The 27,475-nt window shown below is 41.8% G+C and overlaps 1 protein-coding gene and 3 non-coding genes across 6 annotated transcripts in view; all 4 read left to right on the top strand.

The window, feature by feature from the left end:
• The window catches only part of slc8a2b (solute carrier family 8 member 2b), a 212,269-nt gene extending 197,503 nt beyond the window's left edge, over positions 1 to 14,766 (top strand). For all 3 annotated transcript variants that reach the window (XM_086262439.1, XM_086262441.1, XM_086262442.1), the window contains 4 exons: positions 1,709 to 1,833; positions 5,372 to 5,471; positions 9,059 to 9,337; positions 10,289 to 14,766. In XM_086262439.1, coding sequence (XP_086118565.1) covers positions 1,709 to 1,833; positions 5,372 to 5,471; positions 9,059 to 9,337; positions 10,289 to 10,665 — 881 coding nt within the window. In that variant the 3' untranslated portion in view covers positions 10,666 to 14,766. The remainder of the gene's footprint in view (positions 1 to 1,708; positions 1,834 to 5,371; positions 5,472 to 9,058; positions 9,338 to 10,288) is intronic.
• Positions 14,767 to 18,309: 3,543 nt separating this feature from the next.
• On the top strand, positions 18,310 to 18,500 carry LOC147315177 (U2 spliceosomal RNA). Its single transcript, XR_015124900.1, has one exon. It is a non-coding gene; the product is annotated as a U2 spliceosomal RNA (small nuclear RNA).
• A 3,112-nt stretch (positions 18,501 to 21,612) lies between these two features.
• LOC147315176 (U1 spliceosomal RNA) lies at positions 21,613 to 21,776 on the top strand. The gene has a single exon (XR_015124872.1). It is a non-coding gene; the product is annotated as a U1 spliceosomal RNA (small nuclear RNA).
• Positions 21,777 to 23,038: 1,262 nt separating this feature from the next.
• LOC147315175 (U1 spliceosomal RNA) lies at positions 23,039 to 23,202 on the top strand. The gene has a single exon (XR_015124869.1). It is a non-coding gene; the product is annotated as a U1 spliceosomal RNA (small nuclear RNA).
• Positions 23,203 to 27,475: the final 4,273 nt, after the last annotated feature.

Here is a 27,475-nt window from a genome sequence, read left to right as displayed (position 1 = left end):
AATAAAACACTTCATTCTCAATTTTAAATACACTTAGTCATTGAGGGTTAGCAGGAGGGACCATGCGCTTACCTGCTGCTCCTTGGCAGGTAGCTCCATGCCCTCCTGGGTTTTAATTGCACCTTAGAACACATATGCATCAACACTACAATGAGCGGGTGGAGGGAGGTTTGGAGTCTTCTCCCACCCCCATTCTCTGCGGCCTGCTGGAGCGGGAGGGCTAGTAGGAGGAGTTGGCCGTCCGACTGCGGTCTGGGGTGTGGGGCCTCCCTGCTGCTGCGGAGTCGGGGTGGTCTGCCTCTCCCCACCGCAGGGAAAAGGGTAACACCACCTGGGTCTGGGTGCAATTCCCCCCTCCAGGGGCAAGGGTACCTAGACCCGGTTTGTAGAGTACGCTTGGGGAGTGTGATTGTGTGTACAGCGTCTCTTTATGTCTGTCTCCACGTTGGTTGAGTGTGGAGTGAGTGCATATGAGAGCATGAGGGTGGGAATGGATGTTTGTGTCTGTGTGTGCCCGTATGTCTGTGTCTATATGTCAGGTTGGGTATCAGACGCCACCTCTCTGGGGACACCTCAGGCCCTCCAAGGTTTGGAGGCCTATCTCCACCCACCACCACTTCCCCTGCCGGTGGCGGACTCCCTCAGGTGTCGGTGTGTTGGTGGTTCTTTGTGTCTGGGGGTGGGCGTCCGGGTACACACCGGCTCACTCCTTGGCGGCCGCTTGTCGGGGCCTGGGGCCTGGGGCTCGCTCGGGCCCCTTTGGAGGTGGGGTGCCCCCGGCCTCTCGGCCTAGGGCTCGGTCACTCAGGCGCAGCTGGGGGCCGGCGGAGCTCACGGGCGCGTCACTGCAACTCCCCCTGACTTCTGCTCCGCGGCTGCTGGGCGAGCCCTCATCTGGGACTCTCCTCAGCTCTTACTGGAACAGTGGCGCGGCTGCCCCTCTGTTGGTCTTCCATGGTCTCTTGTGTTCTGGGGGCCTCTGGATGTCTGGAGTTTTGATCTCCTCCATACCCGCTTCACACCCTGGAGGACGGGGCTGTGGCCCCCCCACACTCCCTAGCAGATCATTACATGGAGAAACCTTTGGAATGCAAGCATGCTGATCCACACAGGTATGCACACATGGGTATTCACAGACGCGGACTAAAGCTTTCTTGGCTGCTGCCTCAAAGCACACTGTGCGCTGTCTATCTTGCGTGCTGCACAATATCGTTTATTACTTAGTAAATACTGATATCTATGACTAGCTAGTTTATTGTGATGGTACTTTGTTTTCTCTATTATTATGTTGCTCTTTGTTGTTTGCTGTCTCCTCTGTTTGTTTTTGTTTGTTTGTTTGTTTGTTTTTTTTCTCCATACAGGTGACCCAGGAGTTTTTTTTTTTTTGTCTCTCTTCCCCCCCCTTCTCACCGTCTCTTCTCCCCTTTGGTTTTCTTTCTTTCTCTCCCCCTCTCTCTCTCATTCATTCCCCCTGTCCTATTTATTAAAAAAAAAAAAAAAAAAAAAAATGACAAAGGATGAAATGAAGCTCTGCCATCACGTAATGTCGCATACTGCTGTTTCTGATGTCATTTAGAAAAAAAAAAATAAAAAATAAAAAATAAAAAAATAAAACACTTCATTGTGGAAGTACCATTACAAGTTTCTTAGTTTCAGGCCAGTCTCACTGTGCTGTCCCTTCTCTTTCCTTCACATCCATCTTCCACAGAGGGGACAGAGGGGCAGATGACTGCTGAGGAGGAGGAGGCTCGGAGGATAGCAGAGATGGGGAAGCCCATCCTGGGAGAGCACAGCCGTCTGGAGGTGGTCATTGAAGAGTCGTATGAGTTCAAGGTGATGATTCATCTTCTCTTCTTCCTCTGTCACACCGTTGTCCTCTCTGTGTAGTAAAAATAAATTTATTGCTGCATGTCTTTTTTTTATTGAAGTTATTGAATGTGTTAAAAATTTAACACATTGATGACTTATTGATTATTGCCCCACAGCAGCTTTAATGTTTATCACTCCACTTGATTTATTTATTGCAGTTAAAAAAAAGGAAAGGAGAAGAAGCAGCATAGAAACTCCATTTGGGATAAAGCAGAGCTCAGCATGTTGTTTGAGGGAGCTGCAGAGGACAGAGTGTGATAGGATGTGGGCTTGTTTTGTAACACTAGATTTGTAGTGTTATTAGAAGAAACGCAACAAACCTAAGCTGACTTGCAACAAGTTTAAATGCACACCTCAGTGTTTCCAAGAAAGGGCTTTTCCTCCTGTGGCCTCAATACAAACTCCAACAGTCTTTCATAGCAGTTGGGTTGTAGTTCCTAAATGAGGGCAGTGATCGTTTGATCATACTTTATTCATCCCGAGGGAAATTGGGTTAAGGCTGCCAGCCGTGCCAGCGTATGTAGTGAGTGTATGTATGACCCTTTGCATGGTTTTAACTTTGTAGCGTTCCCTTTGAGGCTTTTCAAACTTGCAGCTCGCCCTACAGCTCCTCTGACTGGGTTGTGTTTAGTGGCTTAGGACTAAGAATTGGTTTAGGCGGGAGGAGTGAGTCAGAGCCACCACAGGTCCAGAGCCAGCGAGTAAATAACATTTTATTTTGTGCTATTTTAATTTCAAGTGAACTAATAATGTCTGTATTTTATTACTTTGATGAATTTCACTTTTTTATACACACACCTCATGCCATGCACATATTCCATATAAGCATGGCAACTGTTTATTTATAAGGACAGGTGGCTCAGTGCTTTTCTATTACCACCTTTAGCATCTGCTGGACCTTTTATTTATGAAAGAAACTGAGATAATTTTCTTAACCAGTTCTTACCAGTTCAGAGTCTCTCGGGTGCTGGAGCTGTTGTAGGCCCAGTAGCAGGGTACACTATGGAAGTTATCAGTCTACTGCTGCACTAACACAGACAGAGAGAGACACAACCATTCATGCCTACGACCAATTTACAATCACCCAATATTCACGTTATTCATCTGTGGAAGGAAGCTGGAGGACATGCAGACACAGGGAGAGCATGCACGCATGAGTCACAATCTTCAGGGTGTTATCAACCCAGCAGGCATCTACAGTCACATCACGAAGAAGCCTTTAGAGTAGAGAGGTTGCATTTTCTGTGCACTGAGACTCTCTTTTCCCTCACATCTTTCTTTGACCTCATGATATTTCCATTGCACTGCAGACAGAGGTTAATTGACTGATTTCTGAGGGCAAAAACAAATGCTAAATAGAAGGAACTGTGCTCTCCTGGCAGAGTTATGCAATCCACCTTTACGCTCTTTCTCACATTGTTAAACCTCGGTCTTAACCCTCTCTCAGTGTGCCGGTCTAAAGTGGGTTTAAATTATTGAAAATGCATGAGTTGCCCTCAATATAGCAGCTCTGTCGAGGCGCACGGAGGATGCAGACTCTCTCAGAGTTTGCAAAGCATCCTCCGTGTGCTTCTTTCTTCTGCAAGCTGTCCAGATATTTGCATGGTGCTTTGGGCGGAGCTCAGGTTGTATTTTAAGCAAATAAAAGCAGCCACCACCTCCACATAAGCCCTCTGCCTCCTGCATGCTCCAAGCAATAACATTAGATTAGTTTACTGGTGACAAACATGCAGAAGGACCATTTGGATGGATGATAATCCGTCATTTTTAATTACACTTCACGAACGTTTAATTAAGGAATCGTATCAGGTCACTCATGTGAAAGGACCATTTTCTGTTTTGCTAGGAGGTTTTTATTGTATTACAGGTCTGAGTCTGTGTGAAATACACAAAATTAAATAATTTAACCATCAACAAGTTCTCTTAATTCCTGTTTAACATCAGCTCTTATGTAAGCAGTGGGTGTTTCACAGGTTTTAAATCATGAAAATCCTTCTTAAATGCAGTGAATAACACAAGTGCTGTCACAATAAGCAGTCGCTGAAATACACCTTGTTTGCTTTTATGCTTTCCTCTGAATGATCTGAAATCTAATTAACACAAAATGTGTCAAAGCAGATAAGGTCAGCTCAACGAAGGACACGAACAACTCAAACACCAGTCTCACTCTAAGCCAATTAAACGCGAGCAGAAGCTTGGATTTGTTTGAGGATTAATTACACGAGGAACGAGCGCTGAACAAACATCAACAACGCCGACGGAGGAGAGCCATCATTCCATCATCACATCAAACACCGTCCACTGAGACACCAGATCGTCATCCTCCGCTTGATTAAACCAACCCCTTGTGATCAAATAAAATTGTACTTGTCGCTCATCATTAGTGGATAGTGTGAGTGACCTTGAGGAATAACGCAGTCACTGTGAAGTATGTAAAACAGTGGGAGAGGTGTGCATGTTTGCACTGTATCATTTGCTCCTTCTTGTGTTTGCTGGTTAAATTGCTGAAGTGAGTTTCACAGCTCCAAACTCGACCGAGCACACTGAGCTTTTACCTCATGTGTTTGTGCAGCTGCAGACAAACTGCACGTACTTCAATCATACAGAGACGATTTTATCATCGATGCCCAGATGTTGACGTTTTGGCTTCGAGGTCTACACACAGCTCCTCTAACTGAATCGAACTGATGATGGGTGTGTCATTATATGGAAAATTAAATAATCTGAAAAGAAAAAGAAAAAAATGTGTAACACATGCAGCAGTGAGTGAAATATCTGATGTGGTGTCTTTGTCGGCCTCACTTCATATATGACAGATGTCATGAAAGCTTACGCAACTCGTAACTAAATACAGTGTCATTTAATTTAGGTGGTCGTGGTTAACACGATCACCTAATATGCAAAAGGTCCCGAGATTCTTTGCAAGTAAGAAATCACAAAGACAAACAAAGCTCGTCTTTATGATGCATCTGTTCAGCTTCTGTGAGAGTTTGCAGGTAAACCGTCAGCTGGATCTGGTTGGTTGTCCTTATGGTCAGCACTGTTAGTATGAAAATCAGAGTGCAGAGCTTTTCCCCTTAATAAATGAAATGAAACTGCATTTTGCATTTACTCAGGTTTCCTTTGCCTAGCTTTATGTTACATTGTGTTTGATGATCTGAAATACAAACGAGCGGGCAAATCCTTTTTTCATACACTGTAACTGTCAAAACTGAATCAAATGCCCAGAAATAGTCTTCCTCCTAACACTTCCTATAACGCAGCGCAGGAGCATCTTTTATTAGAGCCATCCCACCTGCCGGCTGCACTTTTAAGCCAAAACCGTCCTCCTGACAGGTAAACTCATATGTGTGAGTTTTTGAAGGCCCCCTAAACTTTTCTCCTCTTCCCTTCAGCTGCACAAAGCATGACTAACAAGCTCTATCTCACCTGAGTGACTCTTGTCACCTATCCTTGGATTTAATTGCTTGCTAATGAAGTGTGTTGTGCTTGTGATTGGCAGAGCACTGTTGACAAGCTCATTAAGAAGACCAACTTGGCGCTGGTTATCGGCACACACTCCTGGAGGGAACAGTTTGTGGAGGCGGTCACTGTCAGTGCAGGTGAGCTCTGTTTGTGAGAGTCTGTCAGTGGACGCATTACTAGAGTGAACAAACAGCTGTCACATGGACGCTCTCCCCCCTTTAACGACACAGTCAGCCAGTCTAAGCAGAAGCTGTGAGTGTGACCGAGGATCATCTGAAGTTTAGGATTGTTACGCCTCCTCGAGGGCAGGAGGGGGTAACACAACAACTCCAGATACTCGGTACAAGTTTTATAAACAGAAACAAGTTTAATGGCAGCTTTCTCACAAAAACAATAACCAAAATTCATACAACAAATATGGGGGAGAAAGGGACAGTTAGGTTGGGCCAAAAAAAAACATGGATGACACCAACCTACTTATCTAGTGTTTCTAACAGAAAGGACTCCATGTGAGTAGGTGTATGGGGTCCCCAGACTTAGCTACTCCTCTTTACTCAAACCACAACCTTCAAACAAATGAAATACACCAGCAGCACTCTACACATGTGCCAAACAATTCTAAGCAAGGAAGATAGATCTGCCCCCAGCCACAGGTGAGTCTCCTTATCAAGGTGTGCACTCCTGGTTTGTCCAATCAAAGCCTCCTTCCTCTAATTAGCTGGAAATCCCCAAATTGACACCAGCCTGCAGTCTGTGTACCTGAGAAAATGGCAAACAAAAGGAGAGGGAAAGAAAACATGCAGCCTGCAGACACGTAACAATGATTTTGATTTTGGCCATCTGTAAAAGTGCCATTAAAGAGTCTACTGTGCTTTAAAAATTGATCCACACCCTCACGCAGACTGCTGTGACACATCGACTTGATTCATAATGAATTAAATTGACGTTTTAGCATTTTGTAAACGAATGAAACTAAAAGAAAAGCTGTTGATCCCTTTTTTTACACTAAAGCCCCAACATTTGCACTTCAGTCACATCTTGATTATGTTTTAAAATCCACCATTAGGTGTACAGGGACACAATTACAAAACCGTGTCATTACCCAATTAGTCCACTACTACTAGGTTCAAGTAAGAGATAGGAGTGCTACTGTAATGTTGCTTCATGCTGGTGTAATTCATGTAGACTGTCTGGCCTAATGTGTGTATAGCTATAAGACAGCACAGGATTAGGATAGAAGGAGGCTGCTGAATGAGTGAGCTTTCACCCAGCCAGCAGACTGGTATTAATGTTACGCCAGCCTGAACAAAGCCTTGTTAGCTACCGACACCTGATTGTTTGCATCGTCTTTTTTTTTTTATTAAAGATTCTTCAGGAAGACAGTTTTGGTAACTCAGATTTGTATGCACAAGTTTTCATTTGATGACTAGAATTTAGCCAAGTTACAGTCTCTTGGTAGGATACACAGAAAATCACTCCTCCCAGTTAAGATGCTCAGTGGTTACCAGTCTGGTCAGTAATAGTAAGATTTAATATAGATAGATAGGAGGGGAAGTTCCCTCCCTGGGCTCCCGCTTACAGGGATGTTTAACACAGCTATAGTTCAACAGCTGTTCAGACTTGAGCACCATCAGCTGTAATACAGCTTCCTGTCTGTGTTCACTGGCAAGTTAACTATCTCCACATTAAGCCAGAACTCATGTTAAAAAATGTCCAATCACCTTTTAATGTGCTCAAAACAGTGAACTCAAAATCACTCAGGCAACATGAAGTCTGCCCTCTTTGTGTTTTGTTTTAATAATGAGATGCAGAGTTTTCCCAGCTTTGCTTTAGAAGATACTGACATTGGCTGTTTAAAAGCTGCCAGATGAATTTCACTGAAGGAGAAGACTGATCAAATGTTGTGGGTAAAAGGGGGATTTTACCAAGGCGGGGCCTTATACCAGGATCACAGATTGTATATAAAAGATATACTGTGACGTCACCGTTGTGGCATCATCAGCTAAGGGAGGGGTGGATCGGAGTTAGAATCAAAGTGACACTGTGTCTTCATATGTGGGTGACTTGTAAATCCCTTGATGAAGCATACCTTGCTTTATCCTCTATCCTCAAATGCTACAAAATGACCTTCATGTTCTTTGTGTTGTCATCTAAAATTACCAATTAAGAGCATAAACGCATCAGGAAGGTGAGGGAGCTCATGTACAAGTCTCCTTTCTTCAACCTCAAGAGTTCCCAGCTTTCTGGTGATTTAAAATAATTTCATTTAAAAGAAAGGCTTTATTTTCCAGACCTGGTTGCTACATCTATTTTTACACACAATATGTACTCAGCGTGCATTTGTTACATTGTATCTTCGCCCCAAAAATTAGTCAGATAAAAAAGAAAAGATTCATTCCTCTTCTCAAGCACATAAACAGCTGATTCATCACAGAGACGTTGCCCTTAGCGAGAGAGAGCAGGGTAGCAGCAGAGCTGTGGGAACACCTTACCCAGGGTCGCTGAGGTGTTTAATCATCGTTATTGTCTAGTCCTACACCCACCTCTACCGGTCCCTGTAGCCCAGTGTGTGCCGTTTCCTCTTCTTGGATTCAGACAGCATCTCCAGCATGTCACATGTACAAAAACATGCTAGCTTGTAATGTTGTTGTTTTATTGTGTCACTTCCAAAGGCATTGATCTGTAAATGTTGTATAGAAAAAACACATTGAAGAAAATAGAGTCATCTGTTCTTATGGAAACACCAATCTCTCTGTCTGTCATTGAATTCTGTGTGACAGTGTGATTTAACTGAAATGTAAAACCGTAACAACATCGCAGGTAAATTATGCTAAATGAGAAAAAGATGCTTGAATTAGACATAATTCAATCCCTAAAAACAAAGCACCAAATGTTGCTGTAAACTGCTCCTCTAATCAGTAAAATATATTAGCATGCTTCTAGTCTGTAGTGTAAGAAAAATAATAAGTCTAATATTTTAAATAGCTGCCTTTTTCAGGCACGAAGGGTCGGTGGAGGTCAGATTTGTAAGTGAAGGCCACCATCTAGTGGAAGTAACAGATCTCTGCAGACAGTCAGCTAACTGTATTCCTTGAAGCATATTTCTATGTGTAGCTGTGAAATTTCTATTATAAAAATGTTTCCTATATCATTAATTTGTCTAATTCTACAACTTTTCATAGCTTTTTACAGGAATTAGCCCCTGTTATGGAGTGGATAATGAAAAATGTGTTTTTACCGTGATGGGTTTTGTTTTCATTGTATTTTGTTATGTTAAATATAAGTTTTGGTTTTTTTTTAATCTGGTTTGTATGAAGTAAGAGATGATGACTGTTCAAATAAGCTTATTTCTTTAACATTTCAACATTTAAGAAATATATAATAGATAAAGGACCCAGTAAAAGTATGATAAAGATTTTTTAAAGTGTTCCTGTACAAAAGTCAAAGGCCGCTCTGTCCTTTAAGGTGCTAAGATAGTTTGGTCACTTCAGGGTTAGAGAGCTACGACTGCAACAGCACATTTATGGGATTAATATCCTGCCACGCCATGAAACTGGCAGGACATGAATCCCACACATCACCTACAGAATCAAAAAGACCTTCCTCGTGACAGCGTAAACCCAGGTCACGTACTGGGTCCAAACCCCCTGAGTACTCTGAGTAGTATGATCTCCATGCTGTTCGTAACCTGTAAAAAATATCACTGTGTGTTTGGCTCTTCCAGGTGATGGCGATGATGACGAGGAGGAAGGTCGTGAGGAGCGCCTTCCATCTTGTTATGACTACGTCATGCATTTCCTCACTGTCTTCTGGAAGGTTCTGTTCGCCTGCGTCCCGCCAACAGAGTACTGGAACGGCTGGGCCTGCTTCTTCGTGTCCATCAGCGTCATCGGCCTCCTCACCGCCATCATCGGGGATTTGGCATCACATTTCGGCTGCACTGTGGGGCTGCGGGACACCGTGACCGCCGTGGTGTTTGTGGCGCTGGGAACTTCCATTCCAGGTGAGTAAATGTCCCGTTTCACTGTGTGAGAGAAAGAAAAGGCAGAAAGGAGTTTTTGATGGATTATGGGAGAATACCCAGATTTATGAGTGCATGTAGTGTCACTTTGTAACTTGTAACTCTTTGTAGTTGTTTTGTGTCTTTCAGCCATTTTGCTTTTTTGCATCTGTTTATAATCATTTATTTGTATCTTTTGTTTTGTAAGATAAGATAAGAAGAACTTTATTTATCCCGAGGTAAATTCTTTTGTCATACACATGCTCAATGCAGCAAGAGAGACAGGGAACAGAGGAATATGATATACAATATATACAATAAGAATAGTGGTGATTTGTTTGTCTTTCTGGCCATTTTGTGTCTATTTGTCAGTTTGCATCTTTTTAGTTGTTTTTAGTCACTTTTTTGTCATTTTTGTGTCTCTAAATTATTTTATATCTTATTGGACACAAGCTTTGAGCCTCATTAAAGTAATTTTGGATCTCTCTGTAGTTGCTTTGAGTTTCTGTCAATCATTTTGTACCTTTGCAGTTGTTTTTTTTTCTTTTTTTTTGTATCTTTTTGGTCATTGTTTGTCTCTTTGGAATCATCTAATTGCTTTCTATTAAAAACATTACTCCGGCTTCCTCCCACAGTCCAAAGACATGCAGTTTGTGGGGATAGGTTAATTGTTTAATCTAAATTGTCCACAGGTGTGAATGCGGGAGTGAAGCTGAGTGCGAATGGTTGTCTGTCTCTGTGTGACCTGTCCAGGGTGTACCCTGCCTCTCGCCCTATGACAGCTGGGATAGGCTCCAGCGCCCCCCGTGACCCTGAAAATGAGAAGTGGAAGCGAATAGATGGATGGATGGATAAGAAACATTTTCTGGGAGGGCGATTGTCTTTCTGTCTGTGTATTTGTTTGTGTGTGCTTGAAGGTGTATGACCCACATTTTCCACTTTTTCCTCCCCCAGACACCTTTGCTAGCAAAGTGGCTGCCATACAGGACCAGCATGCGGACGCATCGGTTGGAAATGTCACTGGCAGCAACGCAGTTAACGTGTTCCTGGGGATCGGAGTGGCGTGGTCAGTGGCTGCCGTGTACTGGAGAATCAAAGGAAAGGAGTTCCAGGTGGATCCTGGATCACTGGCGTTCTCCGTCACGCTCTTCACCATCTTCGCGTTCATCTGCATGTCCGTGCTATTGTTCAGACGCCGGCCCTCCATCGGCGGAGAGCTCGGCGGCCCGAAGGGGTCCCGCCTCCTGACCACCCTCCTGTTCCTGGGTCTGTGGTTCCTCTACATCCTCTTCTCCAGCCTGGAGGCCTACTGTCACATCAACGGCTTTTAAAGAGGAGATGAAGAATGTTCCAGAAGAATTTTGCACAGCAGCACACACAAAATCTTTGACTGTCAGTCCATTCGGTCCACGGTTTAACACGAAACAAGTGTAAGATTCATCTGGTTAATAGGGCTTCAGATACATGTTCACAAACACACAAACACTACATTTAAGCATGTGTAAACAGCGCATTTCAAACACACTCATTGTTACTTGAAAGATTAGGGTTAAGAGGAAGTATTTTTGGAGGGTGAGAGCGTGAAAACGAAAGGTTACTGCAGATAGTTAACGGGGAGCAGACGGAGAGTGACAGAGAATGACTGTGACGGGAGATTCAGAGGTAAAAAGAAGGTCAGGTCAGTCAGAGGATGCTTTATTCACGTTAAAGCCAGGTGTGTATTTATTTATTTTTGAGTTGAGTTGAGTTGAGGAGCTCACTTGCAGGATCAGACCACTGAGATGGATCACAATCCTGTGAGCATAGAAGGAAAAATACTTTTGTTTTCCTTTAGTCTCTCATTCAGTCCACCAACTCTGCAGCTTCATGTTTCTTCACTGAGGAAGTGGAGGAGCACTGCATCAAATAAGGAGTCAAATGTTTACAACAACATTACATTTGTTTACTACAAGAGATTCTTATATAGTGGTGATGCTTGTCTAATACACAGTATAGCTGAAGGTGGCTCTCCACACGCGCTGTAAATAGTACAAATATAGAGTGCAGTAATTTCACAGGGCAGGCTGCCACACAAAAGGATGCAGAGGCAGAAACGCAGGTTTCTACTGTCGTTGTCAGCAAAGCTTAGATGATTTTCGAATTCATGCACAGACTGGAACACTGGTAGTTGCAAAGATTACAAATGTCAGCGGTTTTAGTTTTAGCGACATGCTAAGTGGAAAATAAAAGTTTTAGCAACCAAAACAAGCAAATAGGAAGCTGCATAAGTGTAACACTGACTAAAAGAACATCCGTGTACCACTCGCTTTACCAGACCACAGCCCCTCTGACAGGGGCTTGCATATAAAGCTGAAGGATTATTTTTTGCATGTATAGCCATGTACAGAGCATCTTCACATTATATGTCATGTTACATGCTATGAAAAAGGGAATAACCAGCCTGATTATCCACCTGTAAATTACATCCCTGTGTTTTTGTGTTGACTCGGTGAACAGAAACTGTCAGCTAGTCCTTGATGTTAAATCTTCCTGTATAAAACAGAAGAAGCCGTTTGGTCCAGGAGGAACAAAAAGGACATTTTCATCTCCTGAAGGACCAAATATGCGCTCTCACACTCCCGATGTGTGCAGTGTCATTTAAAAACTTTGTCTGAGGCAGTCAGATGGGCTGATGAGCTGCAGTCAGCCATCACTGTGTTACTGTTAGTGGCAGACTCGTCCATTCCTTTATCGTAAGCAACAGCAGCATGGGCAGACAACAGGACTCAACAGTGTTAGTTTACTCTCAAAAATAAAGTCTCTAAAGTTGCTGACTGCGATCATCAACATCCGGTCTGCAGCATTTGTTAGGAAAAAGCTAATAATCTACACATTAATTAGGCTGCAGGACTGTAGTCTACAGCACACTGATGCTTTAAGATAGCAAACAAAAAATGCCTTAAGGGAAGCTCAAGTAAAAAAATCTAGTATTCAAGATTTCTGCTGTACAAACTGCCCAGGCTGCACTTTATTTAACATAACTAAAACACTGTGTTGTGCTTATCTTTTCCTCCATCATTCTATAAGTGGTTACTGTGCAATATACGAAGGGAGAACTGTCTCGAGTTTCCACTGGTTCGGCTAACACCAGATCCAGGTGGACCCATCATGTTGTCCCGTGCAATGTAATTCATCGCCTCTCCTTCACCAGAGGGTCTACTTCAAATGAGGATGTCTACACGGGAGTGGCATAGTGCCACAGCAGAGACTGGTTTCTATGGGAAATGCATTAGGAAACACGGCTCTGCAAGGCATGCATGTGTTGCTCAGTATTGCATGGCAGACTTGGAACAAATGTTCACAAGCTACTGAAGAAATTGGCTGCTAAATACACCATAAAACACTGGACGGTGTGCGAACACGCTCTGATTTGTTTCGACATTTCCACGCTGGCATTTCAGAGCTACTATGTTCAGCACTGAGATGCATGAAGCAGGAAAGCCAGCATGTGAAAAATGTCACAACAAACAGCAGTAAGATTGTCTTATAATAATAATAATGACTAAAAGCTTCAATTATTATTATTATTATTAGTATTGTAACTGCCTAATTTCAGTCCTATTAAATATATTTCTTTGAGGACATTGCATTTTAAACCTCTCACCCACAGATGATAAGTGCTATACAAGTGGAACTCTTCATTATTGTTGTTAAACATGACAATTTGAAAAGGATTCGATTGGTTAACCCTGACTAACTTTGTAAACTTTCTAAAATCCAGTTTTGTATCTTTTTCCTTGCAGATGTAGCCAAGGTAGATTTTTTTGTATTTCTAAACGACATTTAGGATAGTTTCAGTGTATAAAGCTGGTATGTAGACTACATGGTGTCTGAATTTAGTGGATTAGACTTTGATATATTTTCCACAGAGAGGAATCTCCCCTTTAACGGTGTAGTAGTGCATCATAACCAAACTTTAAAGCATCTAATTTACTGAAATACACGGTCCGCTAACTCATTTGTGTCTTTGTTTTTCATGTATAGTAGATCATTTATATATTTATTTATTTATTTATAGAAGATTATTTCTCTAAGCATAAGATGTGCTGCAGGTCCTTGAGGAGAACAGTTTGGAGTTTATTCATGGAATTAAGTTTCAATGTGCAATACGAGAAAAGGTTCAGCTGCAGCTTACTTTGTTCGAGCTCGGTCCGTGTCTTTTTTTCCTGCCGCAGTGTTTGTTGTAACCCTCCGCCAGTGTTGTCCTTGTGACGGAGGAACTTTGAGTGTAAGTAGCATGTTTACATAAAGAAACAGTGTGGAACATTGCCAGTATAATTGTCAGTCTCAGGCTGTTGTGAGCTAAAGTTTTGTAGATATTAGCTGTGGCTGTGAGGCAGGTTTGTTGTGTGTGAGGTTCAAACAATCCCCTGAACAGTACTCACTCAAACCACCAGGTGGGACCAACATTAGATATGAAACACACACACGCACACATGCAGAGGTCTGCTGAACTCTTGTGTAATGACCAGCACCAGCAGGAACAGAGCGAATCACCTCCACAATGTGTGCATTTGTGACCTCGGTGTGGCCCAGGAGCCAAAAACAGAACTGTCTACAATGTCCGGACAATGTTCCATGTTTCCACAAACTTCTGTACTAACTGTCGGCCTTTGGTCTTCGCTGTTCTGTAGCTAGATGTAATGCCCCCACCCCCGGCTCTTATCAGCCTCCCCTCCTTACCTGCCCCTCCCCAGTGTGCATCCATGTTTACATCCCCTCCTGTGTTCCCCTGCACATGCATGACGAAGAAGCCCGGTGTACGTGCGTTATAGCAGCATGGTCTACTGTGATGGATGCCTGTCGGTCATTCTGTCAGATCGATTCCCCTTGTGAAATAAAGTGAGCAAGTGTGACACGCACAACCACTGCTCGGTTCAGACAGACTGAACAGAAACACAAACAAGCACCATTCCTGGAGTCAGAGTCTCCTCCTCACCTGTTTCTGTAGAAGCTGTGAAAAGAGATCCTGCTGTGCTGGGTCCAGGCTACATCCCAGGTCATCTTTTTGTTTGTTGCTGTATGATATTTCAGTGTCTGTGTTCGTGTTCAGCCTCCTCTCCTCCCCTCCCGGGTCTTGCTCTCTTCAGTGTGTCTCTCTGTGAAGTCGTTTCCTGTGATGATGAAAATTTCTCTCTGCCTGAATCTTTGTAGGGAAATAATGACTGAAATTATTACGATGTCATGTGATAGACATAAACATTTATTCGATACTGTAATAAATTAACTAAAGATGATATTTAAGTTTTTTTATGAAATGCAACAAAAAAAATCGTAGAAAAAAACTCGGTTTTGAATCATGGCATGAGGTGTAACGTGTTCCTGAAAGAAAACGAAGGTCTTTAATCAAGTGAAGTTGACCTTATTTAAATATAGTTTATTTATTTTCAAGGTTCAACGTGTCTGAGTCTTTTTTTATAACTGAACCAATATAACAATCAAAGTCAGTGATTCGTAGAGTCATCCAGCTATCAAACACTTGCTGTAATCTGAAACGTAAAGGACATTTTTCATGTCTCGACTCATAAATACAGTGAAATGTTTTGCAGATTAATAAGTAGTGGTGGTCACCTCACAGTAAGAGGGTCCTGGATTTGAATCGGTGGGCTGGGGGCTTTCCCATGTGTACCCACATGAGTATCCTTTATGCATGTTAGGTTAACTGGTGACGCTAAATTAGCTTAATGAATGGATGCCTGTGTCTCTGTTTCGACAGACCGGTCACCAGGTAAAAACAAATGTAATTAATTTAATTCTTAGCTATAAAGGCAAAGGTTTGTTTGGTTAGTAATACAGTTTTTGTATCTCTGTACAGTGTCACAGTGGATTTTAACTCAAACGCTGAAGACATGATTGAATTTCTTTAAACTTAAAGCTTTAATTCAAGGGGGTTGCATTAGCTGAGGATTTATTATTTTAATATATTTTAAAAGACTCAAAAGTACCATATGCACTTTCTTGGCCATGTGAGGCCCGTTCCCTCATTATCACAATAAAAGCGGATAAACAACTGGGATTGATTTGAGGGCTGAACTTCCGTTTCATAGCTTTTCACTGACACGCTTAGTCAAAAGTTGAAAGAAATGTTGAAAGTGAAGGAGGACATCAGGTTTCGTCTCCTGTCCAAGCGCCTTCGTTAGTTTGAGAACAGTTGTGGAGACACACAGCTCCCTATAACGTAAGTACTTGTCACGTCGGTGCTGCCCACAACTCCTGATTGACCTGCTCTGCTTCTGTTCTAGTCCTCCTGTGCATTTCCAGGTTATTTCCTTTTTGCCCCAGTTTTTGAATTTATCAATAACAAAATAACAATCTTCATCTAAATACAAGGAATAATAATAATAATAATAATAATAATACAAGGACTTAGAAATATCAGCAAATTATTGGAGGAAGATCGCTGAAACTAAAGGAATGGACATGTGGGAATGCACAAAGAAGTGGAAAAACTGGAGGGATCAATATGTTTGTCCCTGGAACAAAAAAAAACATACCACAAATTCTATCAGTGAACACAACCACGCGGTAATTAACACATATTACACTAGAACAAGGATAAATAATGGCATCATTGTCAGTCATCACAGTTCAGTGAGACAGCTATCACAATTGGCACTAAAATATAGCAACCATAGCTTCTTTAAGTGTTAATTTTTGGTTTTAAAAGGGTCTATCTATCTAATGGTTCTCAGCTTAATCTGAGTGTTTCTTAGTTTTTGACTACTTGGTTAGTTTAACTTTTTCTTTCTTTTTACCTCAACTAAGAATCACCCTCCTCTGCACATCTCAACCCTCTCCCACTTTTTCTCCAAACTGCTCAACTCAACACCGCCTACAGACTATTTGAACTTGATGGGCATGTCATGCTTTCAAACTAGCTGCACAAGCACACATGAATGACCTCTTTTTAAGTTTCAAAGACACATGAAAGGTACTTCAGTGTCTGGTGTGTGCAGTCTTATCTGCTCAGTGTCCTCTGTCACGCTGGTTAGCAGGATTGCTGCTGAAGCACTAAACTGCTGTGAACTAAATAGTTACACTGAACTCACACTGCAGCCATGCAGCAGTTGAATTTTATTTCAATTCAGTTGTATTTAATATAGCACCAAATCTAAGCAGCAAAATTAAGGGAAGATGCAGGGTCAACTGATCCAACCCTATATGCTCTATCAAAAAGGAAAATTTGAAGCCTAATCTTAAAGTAGCTCCCAAATTTGTCTCCTGAATCTGGTTTGGATTAGTATAAGTTATTGTGGAACTGTATCAGCTGAGAGGGCAAAGTGACTTTACTTGGTGGGCCGGACCCCCGATGCCCATCCATACGCTGACACTAGCTCAAACTGAGCTGTCTTTCTGATGTACTCATTTCTAACCTTTTCCATCCTGCTCACTCCCAACGAAAATCTTAGCATCTTCAACTCTGCCACCTGCCTTTCTGTCAGTGCTACCGTCTCCAAACATACATGACAGCAGGCGTCATTACCAGCTTGTAAAGCTCCTCTTTCGCTCTTGTTGTTATCCTTCTATCACAAATCACCACCGACAATCATCTCCTCCCACTCAACCCCACCTGTACTCTTCTTCACTGCGTGTTGTTTTGGATGGCTGACCACAGGTATTTAAAATCATAAACCTTCACCCTCTCTACTCCTTGCATCTTTACTTTTCTACCTGTTGCCCTCTCCTTCACACACATGTATTCTGTCTTTGCTTCTACTGACTTCTCTCTTGAGCATAACTTCACCTCTCCAGGCTCGCTACAGAAACGTTAAGCCCAAAATCCACCACTTTAAACTTTAATACAAGCACTTAAGAGACTTTCATTTCACTTGAATAGGGACTTCAACACTGTACCCTTGGGTTAACGGTTTGATACTCTACCATCTAAGCTATCCAGGGTCTGTAGCAGTTGCCTCTACCTTGTTCATCCTGGTGTTTCAAACCTAAACCAAAGATCATAGGCTAATTCAAGCAGGGGGAGGATATTTGTAAAAATAAATCAATAAATAAAATACAAAAAAGGAGATTTGTTTTTATTAAATTTTGTTAAGTGGCACAGTCCATCAGTAGTGAGTCCTTAGTGAAAGTCTTAAAAATGAAAATAAAAGTTAAATAAAAATAACTAAATACAGAATAAATGCTATATTTGTATAAAAACTCCAACATAATTATTTGTGAAAAGGCTACATTAAGCTTCCGATAAAAAAAAAAAACAACATTTATATGATGGCAAACTATTTCACGAAGTAACAATAAAACTGTTGGTACTTAATAGAGGGTTCAAGTTAGTGGGTCAAACTCACCACCACTGCGCATGCTCAGATCTAGTTCGACGCCACCTGAGCATCAATTAGCAGGTTGACGGAGACTTTTAGTAAGTCAGTTTCTATGGAACTCCAAAGTGTTCAAAATTAAATAAATAAATAGGTCAAGATGAAATAAATAACTATGTGAATAAATAAGACACAGATATGTAATGTGAGAATGATATTGTGAAATAATGGAACACATTTTGAAAACAATGCTCATTATTGTGAAACATATTACATTCTCGAGCCAGAACAAAAAGGATTTTCGTTAATATTTACAATTTGTTCATGGAGTTGACTGTTGTAAATACCCTAGAGTGTAACTTAAAGAGTGCAGTTAGCCCTCCGCGCCACCAGAGACCGCTAGTGAAGTTCGTTTTTTCTTAACTAGAAACGTAAAAACATTAACTCTTTCTGCTAAATTAAATCTCTGTTTCGTTAGTGAAAATAGCACTTGTATTTAACGTAATGGGCGTGAGTTTTATAACATTAATATTGTTAAATTAAGTGTACTACTTGTTTTTTGCTTTTCTGCTTCCTATTGGACGGAAGAGTACCACGTTTCCGAACCGTGAGTGAGGTAGACGGGGCGGGGAGTGACTCCGTCTGCTCCGACGTATTCCCAGTATCGCTTCTCGGCCTTTTGGCTAAGATCAAGTGTAGTATCTGTTCTTATCAGTTTAATATCTGATACGTCCCCTACCCGGGGACCATATATTAAATTGATTTTTGGAACAGGGAGATGGAATAGGGGCTTGCTCCGTCCACTCCACGCATCGACCTGGTATTGCAGTATCTCCAGGAACGGTGCACCCCCCTAAACATGTGGAAAAATATTGAAAGTTTGTCCAGGTGGTCACAGCACCAGAATAACTGAGACCCCTTATGGTTTCTTGTTGCTGATTACCAATTTGGAATGTTAGATTCCAAATTATTATATTAAGTTGCAACACAACAATGATGCAAACACATAGTTGCTGCAGACAAAGCAGCACACAAAAAAATTGTATCTTGGTAGATTTAAAAAAAAATGTATTTAATGAGATTTTCCAATGCCTGACTAAAGCTGGCAAGGAAACAAATTGTCTGCAGTTCGTGGAAAATTGTTTATTTATCCATCTACAGTGGGAAACAAAACCACATCTACATTTATTGTCTTTAAGTCTTCTATTGATCATTTTCCAATATCCGTTTCTATATATTGGCACATTTATTTCAGTAGAAACAGAAAGCAGCTTGTGATTTAGAGCTATTTCTCATATTTTGTAGGCTTTGTAATATATTATTTAATTAGTTCAGTCTGTTACTGTTATCCTCCTGGAGCAACTGTAACCCACACAATTTCCTTAAGGATTATTAAAGTATTCTGATTAGAGAAGAAAAAGGTGCAGTGCTGGTGGATAATATTTTTATTTTGCTTGCAGTAAATATTTTTAATTTATTTAACCTTCATTTATACAGCTAGTTCCAGTGAGACTAAATGTCTTATTTACAGTAGTCCAGTCTGCTTCTTAACCATCTATTATTTTCTCAAGTAGAACCTGGGTCGTCTTTATGTGTTTCACTGAATGTGCCTGAGAGAGAAAATGTTAGACCCTAGTACGTGTCTGCCTGTGTCCAGTGACGTATAACAATCTCTTGCTATGAAAACTGTTCTGTTGTTCATGAAATAAGTGGCTGTGTCACCCAGCAGCTCTCTGTGGGCTGTGGGTTTGGTCTTTATGTATATGTTTATTATCCAAAGCGCTTTTCTCTTAAAGTTGGCTCATTCCTTGGTAATCTGACTATGACTATATCAGCTGCATCTATTGGGTTATTTTGGTAATAGATTGATCTATTGATGGGTTTTTTTTACCCATCATCTGTTTCATTTTTCTAAAAAGACCCCCAAACCTTTTGTATTTACGTGACATCTGAAATTGTAATTTTTTAAAGAAAATATTTTCTTAGCTGCCAAAATATATAAATGCGCTCAAGTAAAGTCAAAGCCAAATAAAGTAAGATAAATATGCAATCTAAAATAAGATATAAAAAATGAATCTTTACTGTCTTCGTGGAAGGCTTTGAGATTTTGTTCATGCGTCTGCTTGTTTAAGTGTGCAGTGAATTTCTGTCTGTAAGCCTTTAAAGGAGAATGTGGTGCCTGCAATGCAGCGATGCGAGTATATCAGCAGTCTGAAGTTTGCCTTTGATGCAAAGTTTTTATGCTGCTGCAAACAAGATGTTATGATGGTGTAGACATTAATTAATATTAATAATAATTTAGTGTCCAACGTAACGTCACTGTTGCTGTGGTGATGTCAGTGCTTCTTTTCAAAACTGGGCCCTGTGTTTGCTTAATATTGTCAGACTTTTTATTCACACGCTGCTCCTAAATCCCTTTGTATCGCAGGTCTGCTTTTAGTCGCAAATGCATGTGAAATGCACGCGTTTACATCCTTGAACACATCGGCAGGCTACAGAGCTGGGCATTAAATGAAGCAGCGAAGCAAAGACTGTGTTGAGGATTGTTTATAATCCAATTTTTCAAAATACTTGATGAATCGCTGCAGCCCTATTTCGCTGTAAGAAGTGTAATTCTTGCAAAATGCATGCATTGAAGTAACATTTAAAGTAAGAAAAGGCTTCGGCTCTTCTGTAATAGGTTTTGTATTTGATTTTGGATCTGGACAGTTACTGAGGGTCGCCTGTGAGACGAGGGAGAATAGTAGGAAATATTGATCCAGCTATCACCCCCTCATCGTCTTGTTTCCTGTCACTGCAAAAGTGGACAGGAATGCTGCTCTGCAGAATGTCCGATGTAGTTCCAGATATCTGGCTGATAGCAGCATCTCATCTTGACCATTTGGTGCCATTTGTTTTTCTCTGCAGCTGTCGTGTATTTCACCAAGCATGACATTTATATTTGTTAGTTCAGGTGTACCACATACTTCTCTTCCACTGGCTGGGATGTCCTCTCTAAGAAGGAGAAGCATACTTCTGCAGTCATGGCAGTCCAGGCTTTGTTATGTGCAGAAGGGCCTAAACTCAACTCCAGCTGCAGCATTTGTTCTTGGTCCCTGTGAGCTGCAGGGAGCTCATGCGGTGGACTCGTCCTTAATCTGTGTTTTCTGATAGGTCAGTCGATCTTGTCTTTCTCACTGTTATCACTGGTCAAGGTGAACATTCAGGGTACGGCAAACTTACAACCCAGAGAGGAAATGCCCAAAGTATGTGACTGGCTGCAGACTTTTAAAAATGGAATCGCATTGAGTAATCAGATGGCAAGAGCGAGCGTCAGCCAAGAGCAATTAGAAATTGAATGCAGACAGATGTGAATGAATCTCCAATAAAAGCAGTGACAGGTTCAAATACTTTTGTTTGACCTATTGAGTCAAACAATGAGAGTCAAATATTGAGAGGAGTCTGAAGCTGCAGAATGTAGTTTGAAATCATTAAAGTGAGTGTTCCTACTCCGGGACAGTAGGGGGCAGCAGCAGGAGCAGAGTGAACTGTTCAGCAGCAGAGAGCAAAGGAACAGGAAGTGGTTGTGCTGTTAGCAGAAAACGTGTGCGCTTTATGCGTTTTTTCCTTTTTTCTAAACATCAGACGTGAATCAAACAGTTTTCAGCTGCGGTTTGATTTAACTTGGAGTTACTTGAACTTCCTGTTGGTTTGTTGGTGGATTTAAGGAGGTTAAATGGATGAAAAAAGGTGATCTTTCAGTTAGCTTTTGTTGTGCAGATGCAGCAATGCATGATGGGAAAGACTCCCCGTATATTTTAAACTCAACCTGATGTGGCTCTGTTGGAAGCTCCTTCCTGTGTATATAAATAGTGTGTAGTCCCAGCCTCCTGCAGGCTGTGTTTGTGTTGATTGTGAGATTGTGAGCACCGTGAGTGTGCAGGGTTTGTGTGTGAAAGAGTCCCCCATGTGTGAGGTGAACAACTCATACTTACCTGGCAGGGGAGATACCATGATCAAGAAGGTGGTTCACCCAGGGCGAGGCTCAGTCATTGCACTCCGGTTGTGCTGACCCCTGCGAATTCCCCAAATGTGGGAATCTCGACTGCATAATTTCTGGTAGTGGGGGACTGCGTTCGCGCTCTCCCCTGATCACATGTTCAAAGAAAACAGAGGAAGCAGATACTGAGGCAGTGTCCTGCGTTTATTAAGGCTCAGAAATCTCCATTGTTGTGTTATTTGAGGAAGATGTTAGTGAAAGCTTTGTGCTGCACAGTCTTTTCACTGAAGTCCTTTGTGCACTGTGGAGCACACTGTCACCTCCCGAGTGTTCATCCACTTAACAAACAGCAGCTTCTTTTCTAATCCAGGGCAGCTCGTCCCTCTCAGTCGTGTTAGGAAAGTCATTTTTGTCCATGTGCAGAAAGACAGCCTGTTTTTTCCCTTTTCTTTCCTCTAATGGTTCCACAGCAGCCAGCATGTGTGTTATGCAGATTGTGGAAGAGGGCAGGGCTGGTAGAACAGTTAGCCAAAGTGTAGCCACCACCGAGCAAAGAAAATGGTTTAAAGATCTATGACAGACGAGCAGCTCAGACCATAACTTATGTTGACCTCACTCTTTCCTGTGTACACAAAAAACTGTCACATGTGAGCCGGTGCCCAATCAGCTCGAACAAACCGTTTGTATTCACACTTTGTGGGCTTGTCCCTCATATACGACTTCATGCCACTGGTAGCCTTACATGCCACCATCCTCTAATCTGTGCAGATGTTTCTACAAGGCTGAAATGAGCTTTGCAGGTAGTGTAATGTGATCACAGAGTGGATGTTCAGTCTGATTATGACAGAAACTCATCTTATTCCTTCTTTGCTGTCGTTTACACACAAGGAAGCTCTTAGAATATGTGTGTGCAATAAACAGTGTTGTTCCTGCTCCGGGACAGTAGGGGGCAGCAGCAGGAGGAGAGTGAACTGTTCAGCAGCACATAACAAAGGAACAGGAAGTGGTTGTGCTGTTAGCAGAAAACGTGTGCGCTTTATGCGTTTTTTCCTTTTTTCTAAACATCAGACGTGAATCAAACAGTTTTCAGCTGCAGTTTGATTTAACTTGGAGTTACTTGAACTTCCTGTTGGTTTGTTGGTGGATTTAAGGAGGTTAAATGGATGAAAAATGTTGATCTTTCAGTTAGCTTTTGTTGTGCAGATGCAGCAATGCATGATGGGAAAGACTCCCTGTATATTTTAAACGAAATAACCTGATGTGGCTCTGTTGGAAGCTCCTTCCTGTGTATATAAATAGTGTGTAGTCCCAGCCTCCTGCAGGCTGTGTTTGTGTTGATTGTGAGATTGTGAGCACCGTGAGTGTGCAGGGTTTGTGTGTGAAAGAGTCCCCCATGTGTGAGGTGAACAACTCATACTTACCTGGCAGGGGAGATACCATGATCAAGAAGGTGGTTCACCCAGGGCGAGGCTCGGCCATTGCACTCCGGTTGTGCTGACCCCTGCGAATTCCCCAAATGTGGGAATCTCGACTGCATAATTTCTGGTAGTGGGGGACTGCGTTCGCGCTCTCCCCTGATCACATGTTCAAAGGAAATAGAAGAAACAGATATAATAGTGTCCTGGTGTTTATCAAGTCTCTGAAAGCTTACTTACAGTATACTTACCTGGCAGGGGAGATACCATGATCACGACGGTGGTTCACCGAGACCCACCATGGCGACATCGACTGCTAATATGACAGGTTCCAGGAGGAATGCTGTGCGTTTTGAGATAAGATAAGATAAGATAAGATAAGATAACCTTTATTAGTCCCACACGTGGGAAATTTGTTTTGTCACAGCAGGAAGTGGACAGTGCAAAAGTTATGAGGCAAAAATTAGAATACAATAAGAATAAATACAGTACACAACTGTACAGAATAGAATAAAATAAAATACTATATACAGTAGAATAAAATAAAATAAATATACAATAAGATAAAAATAGAATACAAATACTATATACAACTGAGTAAAAATACAACGATGACAGAAAGGATTATTGCACTTAGTATTATTGCATATGTATGGATGTGTGTGCTTGATCAGTTAAAGTCTTTATTATGGAGTAATAATAAATGCAGCATCTAAATAATAGATGCAGTTCAGCAGGATTGTCATCCAGAAGGAATTGGGATTTTCTCCAACGGAGATCAACTACATTTTCGGCTTGCCTTGAAAGAAAAGTTATGAGGTGATGTTTGCCACCAATACGTTCTTTGAATCATGTATTGACAAGTTTAATAGACTTAAACAATCAAGACCTCAGCTGGAGAATATTAAGATGACACCGTTATCAGGCAGAGAACCCAAAGCTGTGACAGTGATCATGCATTCGGAATATGTGAGAGTGGAAGATATTAAGACCTGGTTGTCCTTTAAATGTGCGGTGACGAGAGGTTTGGACTTAAAAGACGAAGATGGTATCCGAACCGGAGCATATCGTTTCTATGTTCACCTGCATAGAGATGAGAACTCACCTCCCCCAATTAGGGGCAATCAGAGGATATGTTTTCTACCCCAGGCAACCCAAGACATGTGGTAAATGTGGCAGCAACGACCATCTAGCCGCAGAGTGCGACAGTGTGGTTTGTAAAAACTGTAACAGTGACGAGCACATTGCAAGGGAATGCCCCTTCCCAAGGAAATGTAACCTTTGCAGGGGAGAAGGACATACCTTTAGGGCATGTCCCCAATCCTATGCAAACAGGGTGAAAAGACCACAGCTGCAGCAATTAGAGGAGATACCAATGCTAACTGGAGGAGGTCCGCAAGTTGATGAAGATGTAAGTAACGACCAAGCCAACGAGCTCCAGCAGGAAGTGGTTGAGGGCCAAACGACCTACAGCTGGGGTGGGGAATGAGTAGATGACCAGCCCTCTCAAATAACTACACACGAGGATTCAACGACAGTGGTGACAGGGAAGACCACAGGGTTAACTGACGGGAATGAACAACTATTAAAGACGCAAAGAGTGCCTACGACTAATCCTGACGTGCATGTATCTCAATTAGAAATGGAAACCAAGATTCAGGAGGGAATGGCATCTCTCTAAGGCACCCAAATTCTTACGCGGCCGTCAACATCCAAAGAGTGCAGAGACCTGCTTGATCTCATGTTCCCTGATCTTTCAACGGTTCAGTCCAAACACATTATCACCCTAGAAGAGGGAGGTTTTTCGTTACCTCCTTGTGACATCGAAGATAACACAACTACCCCCTCTGAATTGTCGCTACAAGTAGGCCTTTGTGCAGCGCCGACCTCACATAAACGACAGATAAATACCTCAACAGAGTCTTCTACTGGAAACCTTGATTTGGAAATTCAGGGCTATACAGACCCCTCGCCAATACCCCCGCTTGAAGAACAAGTCCCGACACCTACCCAGGGAGCTGCTCAGGAAAACAGGAGGAAAGCAACGATGAGAGAGCACCGACTTCGGTGTGGTTTCCACGGAAGAAGAAAAAGAAGGTAAAGCTATAGTAGAACTCTCAATAATAAAGTTTTTCAGAGTACAATGACCACCCCCCTTTAGAACCAACATAAATACATTTCACGGATCTACGATTAATACAAGAGGGTTGAATGATGCAGTGAAATGCCAATCTGTTTTTAGTGTATTACATGAAACGGGTGGGGACAAGAATGTGCCCTACCCTTTATGGACAATTACGCGAAGTTCGCAAAACGATGGACATATGGACAATCCTTTTGGTCAGGGGATAACCAAAATCGAATGTCTGGTGTGGGGTTTTTGTTTAATAATAAAACCATCAACATAGAAAATGTGGAAGTTGTGGTGGATGGGAGAGCTTTACTTATTGACGTAGAGAAAAACGGGAGTAAATTTAGGATTATTAATGTTTATGGACATACAGATATGAAAGAACGGACTGCATTATTTCAAACATTACAACCCTTTCTTTGTAATAGACGACAGATAGTAATGGGCGGGGATTTTAACTGTACACCAGAAACGAGTGCAAGCCAGGGGGCGAGTTCAACAGTTAAGAAAGACTCAAGTACTTGTGCATTAGAAAATTTGATCAATGATGGTAATCTGAAAGATGTGTTTAGATCTCTTAACCCTACAGACCCAGGACACACCTGGTCCAATAAGAAGACCGCTTCACGGATTTTTTGTTTGCCAGCAAAGGCGTAACGCCTCTGTCATGTAAGGTGGAACCAGTACCCTTTTCCGATCACCATAAGGTAACGTGTAGATTTAGCATTCAAACTCCCTTTCAACCGTGTCCGGGGCCATGGAAATTAAACCTGAATTTATTAATGGAAGGGAAAGTGGTGGGAAGATATAAACTCAAATTGCAACAATGGGCCTCTTTACAACCGCTATACGATTCGGTAGGTGAGTGGTGGGAGAGTATAAAGACTAGGACTCCAGTATTTTTCAGTTTAGAAGGAACAAAGCGGGCAAAGACGAGTAGACAATGGCTATTAAGAAAGCAGGGAAAATTACAAAGGTATTACAACCTCCTTAATCTAGGTTTTGATGTAAGTGAGGAGATTATGAACCTGAAAAAGGAAATGATGGTAGTGTTAAATGAGAAAAGCAAAGGAGTATTAATAAGGAGTAGGGTTAAACATATGGAAGAAAATGAAAATTGCACAAGATATTTTTTTAGGAAATTGTACAAATCTAAACCCGTTATGGACTGCCTGATTAATGGGGGAGGGAAAGAAGTGGAAAGCACCCAAGAAATTCTAGAGGCAACACACTCCTTTTACGCCAATTTGTACAAAGAGCAAAGTATTGATGAAGTGATTGTGGAATCCTTTATCTCCAAGTTAACACAAAGATTAGATTCAGATGACAGAACAGTGTTAGATGAAGATATAATGCTAGATGAAATCACAAGAGCTATGATAAGTATGCAAGATAACAAGACGCCAGGTTTGGATGGCTTGCCTAAGGAATATTATCAGGCCTTTTGGGAACAACTCAGTCCTTCGTTGTGCTCTGTCTATAAAGAAGTGTGGGATAAAGGCGTATGGTCGGTGTCCATGAATACAGGGGTGATTTCCTTGTTGTGGAAAAAGGGCTCTAAAAAAGATTTAAGAAATTGGAGACCCCTGACATTGTTAGGTGTAGACATCAAGATTTTAGCTAAAGCCCTTTTTTTTTTTCCGGTTGCAGGCAGTAGTGCCTAAGTTAATTGGAGTGGAACAAACATACAAGGGCGTAGGATGACAGATAGTTTAGCGGTTATAAGGGACAGTTACCTTTATAGCCTAGAGTGGAATATCCCCCTTTGTGTGTTAGGCCTGGATTTAGAAAAGGCCTTTGACAACGTCAGTCACGTCTTTCTGATGAAAGTTCTTGATAGTTTAGGATTTGGGGAAGGTTTTAGGAGATGGATCCGGGTGTTATATACTGGTTGTAGTAGTGTTGTGGTTGTGAATGGGGCACAGACCGCTACGGTCCCAGTGAAATCTGGAGTAAGGCAGGGATGTCCCTTGTCCCCTATTTTGTTTATATTGGTGATGGAGCCACTGGCATGCGCATTAAGATTAAATGAGTCAATTAAAGGGCTGACCCCACCAGGTAGTGGGGGGTTGGAAGTTAAATTTTCTATGTACATGGATGACATGACTTTATTGCTTACGGATAACAAGTCAATAGATGTAAACCTGGCAGTTTGTGAAGCCTTTACGGCAGCTTCAGGGATGAGAATCAATAAGGGTAAGAGTGAGGTGATTCATTTTAAGTGGCGGGAGATTAAGGAGAATTGGGGATTGAAAGAAAAATTTGAAACGCTGAAAATTTTAGGGGTGGAAATAGGAGAAAATA

This window comes from Aulonocara sp. 'chitande type north' Nkhata Bay, linkage group LG14 (genome assembly GCF_057382095.1).
Source record: "Aulonocara sp. 'chitande type north' Nkhata Bay isolate Kocher_YH1m ecotype deep benthic linkage group LG14, A_spYH_male_GT1.1, whole genome shotgun sequence".
NCBI classification, from domain to species: Eukaryota; Metazoa; Chordata; class Actinopteri; order Cichliformes; family Cichlidae; genus Aulonocara; species Aulonocara sp. 'chitande type north' Nkhata Bay.
Note: the sequence above shows the minus strand (reverse complement) of the source record. Positions and strands in the feature narration are given on the sequence as shown.